This window comes from Chrysochloris asiatica, unplaced genomic scaffold (assembly GCF_000296735.1).
Source record: "Chrysochloris asiatica unplaced genomic scaffold, ChrAsi1.0 scaffold00138, whole genome shotgun sequence".
In the NCBI taxonomy this organism is placed as follows: Eukaryota; Metazoa; Chordata; class Mammalia; order Afrosoricida; family Chrysochloridae; genus Chrysochloris; species Chrysochloris asiatica.
Window position 1 is genome coordinate 3,418,089 of NW_006408656.1, and position 8,679 is coordinate 3,426,767.

Genomic DNA, 8,679 nt, shown 5'->3' on the forward strand with positions numbered 1-8,679 from the left:
TAGGTAGGACAAATCCAGCATTTCAGTTGATCCTCTGAAACTTGCCTCAGATTCCTGTGTGAGGCTCGCTCGCTCTTAGAAGAGGGCAGCAGAATGACAGGGGTGGACGCCCAGGGTTTTGGGGGAAATGAAGAGTCATAGATTCACCTAATTGAACCTTCAGCTTTCTGACAAGCTGGTGCCCTGGGGCCTTGAGGCTGGGTCAGACCTGGCAGGAACTAAGTCCATTCATGAAGGGAGGGTCTGTTATGCTCTTGCACAGAGTCTGTACACAGTGAATTATAGGAAAGGCATGAAGTGGAGACTCCAGGATGACAACGGAAGAAATTGATGTGAGGATTAATTTTAACCAGAGAATGAAGCTCAGGAAACCATCAAATTAATGAGTCAATTCACCTGGTACCCACAAAAGGGGTCACATCTCTTCCTGCCTCAGAAGGTATCCTTTCCGCTGAGGTTTTCTGAACCAGGACGAGTTCCTGCGTCCACAGACAATGATTAACCTGTAGTCCAGCAGGCTGTCCCAGGCCACCAAGGGCTTCAGTGGCTGCTCGGCCATTGTGGTGTCTGGCCAAAGCCACCCCAGCTCCCCCAGGGCCCAGTCAGCCTTATGCTCTGGGGGAGGTAGTGTCCCCATGGCCTCTGCCATGATTGGGGGTGCCTATGGCAGAAGGAGTCTGCATAATCTTGTGGGCAGCAAGCAGCTGCCACTCAGTGTGGCTAGAGGAGCTGCCTGGGTTGGGGGATCAATGCAAGGATGCCCTGGTACCTTTGGGGGTCCTGGAGGGAGAGGCCTGGATGGTGGCTCGGAAGTGCTGGAGGGAGACCTGGTGGCTTTGGGGGAATTTCTTATGGAGCTGGGGGCTTTGTGAGTCCAGGGGGCTTTCCCCTGGGCATCCAAGAGGTGACCATCAATCGGAGTCTACTGCAGCCTCTGAATATAGAGATCGACCTTCTAATTGGGGAGGTGAAGACCGAAGAGAAGGAGCAGATCAAGACCCTCAACAATAAATTTGTCTCCTTTATTGACAAGGTGAGGCCTTTTGGTGGTCTGGGAACATGGGTCGGGGCTGGGCTTGGGGCTTGAGTCTGCTCATGAGTGGGAGCTGGGACAAACTGTGACCTCTGCTTTGTGGTTGATGCCAGGTGCGCTTTCTGGAGCTGCAGAACAAGGCGCTGGAGACCAAGTGGTGCCTCCTGCAGGAGAAGACAGCCACCTCCAAGGCCAGTGCCAATGAGCTGCATCCCTTCTTTGAGTCCTACATTGGCTGTCTCCAGGCCCAGCTGGGCAGACTGAAGATGGGTCGGGGCCGGCTGGATGGGGAGCTGGGTATGATGCAGGCCCTTGTGCAGGAGTACAAGAGGAGGTAAGTGATGGAGATGCCTGGGGGACAGCCGCTGGGTCTAGGTTGGAGGTTTCAGTTCTGAAGGTATGTGATCTTTCCAGGTGAGCACTGTCAGTGTATGTTCTCAAGGTCTCTGAGGTTGTAGGCACCGTAAGATGGGATGTCATAATTAAGGGGGAGTGTGCTGAAAGAAGATGTGTTCTGTTTTGAGTTTTATTGTTGGAGCCAAGAAGCATGAGGTATATATCTGTCACAGAGATGGGTATCTAATGGGCTCCCCATCAGACAGAGGCAATGTTCAGGCACTGTGGCATCGGACAGCCATGGATCTCAAACTGTTCTGCTTTACCAGAATCTACTTTGGCTATGTCCACATTGTCCAGAATGTCCAGGTTTCACTCATGACCAATTCAATCAGAATGCCTGGGTATGTAACAAGGCATCAGCATTTTAAACATATTCTATAGATCCCAAGTAGTTTCAATGTTCTGTTAAGGTTCAGGACCCTTTAAAAATGTATTTGTCCTTAGTGGGACAAAGTTTCAAGGGGAGACTAAGACAGAGTGAGGTCCTATTCCTGGTTAGAAATGCTCCCAGCACACAGATGGAGGAGGGAGAAACTGAGGAGGACAGAAGTCTTGGGAGTGACCGCAGGCCTTGGCTTATGAAGGCTAGGGTAATTCCCAGCAGTGGAGAATCCAAAGACCTGTATGAATATGCATTCCAGAGGACCAGGGACACCTGGGGTTATGCCTCAGTTCTGTGTTTCAGTTCTATTAGAGTTGTATCTCCTTTTCCTGGATTGTTAGAAATGGAGTACCAAAGTTACTTAAAGGCCCTACCATGTTAATACCACATACCACGCAACTGGCCTAAGGCTGGTATTAAGTAGGGTCTGTTTAGCAACAGTCCTGTCCCAGGTTAGCCACCAGGTCTTGAGAGAAACATATTTTCCTGAATATGTGAACCTACCCTAGGCTCAGATGCCCTGGCTACTTCCTTGTAGGTATGAGGATGAGATTAACAAGCACTCAGAGACTGAGAATGACTTCATGGTTCTGAAGAAGGTAAGTGTGGGAGTGGGGCTATGAGGGCAGCAGATGGACCAAAGAAAGGGGAAATTGGAGACACTTTCTCTGGAGCAGGATTTCTAAGTGCTATGTTGTTGTTGTTGTTGTTGTTGTTCATTCAAGTCAGGGCCAGTCTCACCACTGAATCTCTGGTCTGAGGACTTTTTTTTTTTTTCACTGACTCTAAGATATCTCCGAAGTATGGTTCACTTATCAGTTACAACAAAACTACTCTGAGCCCTCAGTACATCACTTTATGGCAAAATGTCTGATAAACTACTATTACAATCATCCACATTATAAAAATGATAATAACACAACTTCTCTAATACTGAGTTCAGTGGTCAAATTTCTCTACTGCAAGTTAAGTCATGTCACTTCCTGATTCCTGCAAACATGTATCAACATTACTAAATGTGCTTGTATCTACATTGAAGCTATTAAGACTGAATTCCTGCCCTTTACTTTCAGGATGTGGATACTTACTATATGACCAAAGTGGACTTGGAAATCCAAGTAGAGAGCCTGACCAATGAGTTTAACTTCCTGAAAGCCATTTATGAAGCTGTAAGGAACTTTCCTATAGGTGTAAGCCACAAACTAGGTGTCAAATCTTGCTGGATTCTGGGGCTTAGCTTCTTTGTGAATTCTGGTTGGCATCAAACATATGCAAACTCTTTCCCATCTTTATTCATATTCCTTCTTCATTTCTCCCATTTTACCCTCTTCCCCACCCTCAATACTGAGTAATGCGGATAGTTGAAGTATGCTTGGCTACTAACTGAAAGGTTGGAGATTCCAGTCCATCCAAAGGTGTCTTCAAAGAAAGGCCTAGTGGTCCACTTCCAAAAAATCAGCCATTAACCCTAATGGAGCACACGGGATTACCGGGAGTCAGAGTTGAGTCCACAGCACCTGTTTTGTTTTGTTTTTTCCTTCCCACTACCCCCATAATGGAGTCCTGGTGTGGTGCTGTGGGTTAATGTGCCAGACTGCAAAGCTGTTTGAAATGAAAAGTTGGTGGTTCAAGCTCATCAGCCTTGGAAACCCTATACAGGGTCGTTATGGGTCAGAATTGACTTGACAGCACTTAACAACAACAACCCCCATAATATTGCCCACCTTCTCTCTTCTGCTTCCTAAGACTCAAGACAGCCAGCATCTGCTAGTCATGCCTTTAGGATCTCCATGTCCAAAGTCCCAAGGGAAATGTTAGAGGAGAGACTAAGAGGAGAGTTATCAAGGATAACCTATGAGAGCATGCGAAACAGTGTCCTGCCTTCGCTGGATCACTGTCTGGTTACCTTCCTTTCCTTTCAGTAAAGTTTGGTTTCCTCGACCCCATGACACTCCTGAGCTCATGGATGGTAGGTTCAGGGCATCCCAGAGAGATGAAGACAACTACCCAATGATGCTCCCTTATGTGTGTGTAGGAATACAATCAAGTCTTATCAGAATCCAGTGATATTTCTGTGGTCCTGTCCATGGACAATAACCGACACTTGGATCTGGACAGTATCATCACTGTGGCCAAGGCCCAGTATGAAGAGATTGCTGAGAAGAGCAAGGCTGAGGCCCAGACCCTGTACAAGACCAAGGTAAATACGGTCATCGCATCATGGACCCCAGGGCTCCTACTCCTTCACTTCCAGCTTCTCTTGGAACCATCCCAAAGAAAATATATTTTATTCAGTGGAAAACCCACGGATATTTCTTTTTCAAATCTCATAACTTGCAGAGTCGTTGTAGTGTTTTTTCATTCCAGTGCCTGATATCCTAAAGGACAACTGTATAGTAAGTATAGTAAGTTTCAGTTAAATGGTCCTCTCCACTCTAAATGCCTGGGGGACTGTCATGTGACATTAGAACTTTCTGGATTTGTTGCAATTATAGTCCTCTTTTCTCTCTCTCACACACACAGTTGAAGGTCATGAGTAATTTCTCCCTGTATGTTTCCCACCCCCATTCTAACTTGAGGAGCTGGAGACCATGGCTGGCAAGCATGACGACGACCTGAGGAGCACCAAGCATGAGATTGCTGAGCTCAACAGGGTGATCCATAGGCTGAGGGCAGAGACTGAGAGTGTCAACAAGCAGGTGAGTGCAGCTCACCCAAAGCCTGGGGTTGTAACTCTGATGAGTGGTGCACTGGGGTGCTTGCAGAGCACCTGGACTCTGGAAGTGGGGTGGAACCTTCAATAATGGAGCTTTCCAAATGCTACCAAACATAGCAAGGTCTTCAGTTACCATGATCTCGCCCACCATCTTCAAGGTAGGTGAAAGCATCTTCCCCCATTCCAGTAGGCATGGACTCAAGAAATTGTAAAATATTGAAGACTGAGTTTCTGGACTATCAGACCATGGATTATACCTCTCTAAAAGATTGTGTTGGAACTCACTCAATGGCACTTTACAACAACAGATTGAGAAGTAGCTATTCAATTGGCTAACGTCTCAAATGAGCTTTGGAATTTGCCAGTATAGTTTAGCTACACGGATATGAATAAGATGGGCAGAAGAGGTTAGTATCTCAAATCACATAGCACACAGCTTAGAGATTTGCATTAAGGGAAACAGATGGGTCCTATGCTCACTTGCAATATGCCCAAGATGTATTCAGAGACTCAGAACACTTCCCCCTTTTATTTCAGAATGCCAACCTGCAGGCAGAAATTGTTGATGCTGAGCAGCGGGGTGAGTTGACCCTCAAAGATGCCCAAACCAAATTGGCAGAATTCAGAGAAGCCTTGCAGCAGGCCAAGGAGAACCTGGCCCATCTCTTCCGTAATTATCAGGACCTGATGAACATCAAGCTAGGTTTGGATGTGGAGATTGCCACCTACCAGAAGATGCTGGAGGGCGAGGAGTGCAGGTAGACAGAGACTCTAACTTAAGAACCAAGTGTTGTAGTATTGTATGGTTCTTGGTTAGACCCACTGTGTTGCACTGATTTTTGTCCCTAGGTTTACTTTCCCTTGGTATAGCCAGGCTCTAGAACAATGTAGACATGGGACTAACGGTCTCATCAAATCTTAATAAACTGAACTGTACTGCTCATTATTCTTCCTCTGGCTTCAGAGAAACCAATGCTATAATAGTTGCTAGAGTAGTACACTTATGAATTTCTAGCAGATATATGGTACACCCTAAGAACAAATGTCAGCCAATACTGGTGAGATGGAGAATTCAAATTGGGTCCTAGGTGGTCCTTGACCTTAACAGGGAAGATAATATGTGTGTATATATATACATATATACATAAAATAGGAGCCTTGGTAGTGTAATGGTTATGCGTTGGTCAGCAGTTTGAACCTACCAGTTGCTCCGCAGGAGAAAAATGAGGCTTTCTATTTCCATTAAGATTTACCGTCTCAGAAACCCTATCCTGCATCACTATGAGTTAGAACTGACTCAACAGCACTTAACAATTGTATAGGGTTTCCAAGGAGTGACTGGTGAGTCTGAACCAGTGACCTGTGGTTCAAACAGAACTTATGGTTGAGTACTTAGCCTATAACCACCGCCACCACCATAGATATATAAATATATACATATTTATCCCCCATTTCTCGTAAGTTCAATTGTTTCCTTTGTAAAAACTCAACCTAGGAGACTAGGTTTCCAGTCTATCTGTTGGATTTTTACCATGTGTGTTCCCCTGCTCCTAAGCTCTACATTAAAGTCTCCCTTCTCTCGGAACCAGCCACTCTTCCTCACCTTCCCATCTCTGTTTATGTTACCATTGCATAGTTGGATGCTATGCATATCTAGAAAAGCCACTCAGATACGGATGGTGTCCATGAACCCAGAAGGATGATACATATGGTATCATGATATGTCACATATAGTATGGACCAGGTACTAGTGCTAGGCACGCCACCTGGTTTAGTTTACTCATCACAGCAAACTACATTGTTGTGATACATTATCCAAGTTTTGCTAATGAGGTAAAATGGTCCCAGTGGCACAGAGTGTAATATCTAGAGACATTTATCTCTATTCTCTGCATCCTCATCCCAGATAGCTTTCTTCTCATGTTTAACCTAAATCTCTGATGCTGCAGCTTCTATCTTTGCAGTCTGACACCCAGGGCTAATTCCAATAAGAGGTGATCCCAGCTAGATAATTTCACCAGGAGATCCCCCTGATCTTCATTTTCTTTCTAAACAGGATATCTGGGGAGTTCCAGAGCCCAGTGTATATTTGTGAGTATCTTGTACACTCATTTTCTATTGATGGAGATGATTTCTCCTGGCTTTGTGTCAGTTCACTTATCCATAAATTACTTTTAAAAAAGCCTAGTTCCCAGAGTAGCACAAAGGGAGGAGCACAAGGGGCAATGCATGAATCTTATTTTGGTAAGGCTTATCTGGATGTCCTGTCCTGTATGTGTTCTGGGCCTTTCATTTAGTAGGGAACTCTCATGAGATAGTCATTTTCCCATCGCTCTTGTATTTTCTTTGCCTTCATTCCTCAAACAGGGATTGGCATGTAATGCCCATTTCAACAGGGTGTGAATGAGTAGCTTGCTTTCTTTGCAGCTGTGGTCAAGCACATGTCCAGCAACAAGATCATCAGTGTTGGAGGCAATAACAGTAGTGGCAGAGGTGGTTGGAGGGGCAACAGAGGTGGCCAAGGCATCCAACAAAGCATCCAACAAGGCCGTGGGTATACCACTGTTGGGAAAGGTGTTCAGTCTGGAAGCACAAGCATCTCCATGGGTAAGAGTCTCAGGGTGGGCAGTTCATTGTCTTCTTCCTCAACTAGGTTTGTACAGACCACTACCAGCAGTAGCTTGTGCTCTTGCATCAAGTACCAAGACTGGGATCTGATATTGGACTGTAGAAACTTCCCCTGCCCTAACCACATCTTTCTGTAATAGTTCCACTCTCCCCAGGGTTGGTGACAGCATGATCTCATTCCTTTGGAGTTTTCAAGCCAAGAAGGGACCCAGATAGACATTGTCCTGTGTGGAGTTTGTGCCTGAGCTCATCATCCGTTCCCTTTATGCTTCTTGAGTATAAACTTCATTAAACTAAAATATGTTACACTGCATTTTGGCTTTATGAGATTTTTTTTTTTTTTTAACTTTTTACTGTGAATTGACTAAAGGTTTACAGAGAATACCATCAGTATTAAACAAATCATACACTTTGTTTCATCTCAATGATTGCAATCCCCTCCATGCATCAGCAGTTATTCCTCTTCCTCCCTGTAGTTCCTGTTTCCATTCCACCCTTCTTCCTATCCCTTCTCAACTTTATCCTTAGGAAAACATTGCCCTTTTGACTTTGAATAATTGACCATTGCATGGTGAGCATACCTTACTACCATTATTGTCCCTTCCTATATACCGATCAACTTCGTGGCTGAAAATAGGACCTCAAGGGTGAGTTATTTTCCAGACTTTCAAGGGTGCTTAAGGGCCCTAAGTCTCAGATTCCTCCAATCTCTTTCTGACCAGAAAATCCAGTTTTTCTTTAAAAATAATTTTGAGTCTTATTCCATATTTTCTCTCACTCTATCTGGGACTCTCTAATGTAATCCCTTTTAGAGTAGTTGTTAATGGTAGCCAGGCAACGTCTAATTCTTCTGGAATCAGAGCCATGGAGACTAACATCCACATATTCCATTAGTCCTAATTGATTCCAAGCCTCTTCTGGTCTTATCACTCTTCTTTCTTACATGGAGAGACCAATAGCTGCACCTTAGACAGCTGCTCATGAACTTTCAAAATCCCAGACGTTACTCACCAGAGTAGGATGTAGAACATTGTCCCTGTGGACTATGTTATGCCAATTGACCATGTCCTTTGAGAGATCCTGAGCCCCTACGCCCATCAAGTCATTGCTTTAAGATGTTTGATAATATCTAGGAAGTTTTCATCATTTTGCCAGTTGTATGCTCCACAATTGTGAGATTGGCCCAGGACTGGGCTGTGTTTTGTGACTCTATGGCACCTAACAACAACAAAAACAACATGCTCTACCACATTCATAATTGTGTTTGTAGATAAGGTAAATACTTATGTAAAAATATTCTCTTTCAAACTCATATATGTTTGTGTGGTACATATCCCACTCTTCCTCCCTTACCCATTCATTCTATGTCTTTTTTTTTTTTTTAGGGTTTTATTGTGGATTAAGTGAAAGTTTACAGGGCAGATCATCAGTTTTACATTCAACAAATCATACACCTTGTTTCATTACAATGATTGTAATTCCCTCCATGTACCATCAGTTAACAGTATTTATCTCTATTCA

The 8,679-nt window shown here is 44.4% G+C and overlaps 1 protein-coding gene across 1 annotated transcript in view; it reads left to right on the forward strand.

Annotated features, from left to right (window-relative positions):
• Window positions 1-757: 757 nt before the first annotated feature.
• The window catches only part of LOC102823752 (keratin, type II cytoskeletal 2 oral-like), a 41,905-nt gene continuing 33,983 nt past the window's right edge, over window positions 758-8,679 (forward strand). The window contains exons 1-9 of the mRNA XM_006870127.1: window positions 758-1,033; window positions 1,147-1,367; window positions 2,353-2,413; window positions 2,888-2,983; window positions 3,850-4,023; window positions 4,397-4,513; window positions 5,068-5,288; window positions 6,587-6,621; window positions 6,958-7,137. Of these exons, the coding sequence (XP_006870189.1) occupies window positions 758-1,033; window positions 1,147-1,367; window positions 2,353-2,413; window positions 2,888-2,983; window positions 3,850-4,023; window positions 4,397-4,513; window positions 5,068-5,288; window positions 6,587-6,621; window positions 6,958-7,137 (1,381 nt within the window). The remainder of the gene's footprint in view (window positions 1,034-1,146; window positions 1,368-2,352; window positions 2,414-2,887; window positions 2,984-3,849; window positions 4,024-4,396; window positions 4,514-5,067; window positions 5,289-6,586; window positions 6,622-6,957; window positions 7,138-8,679) is intronic.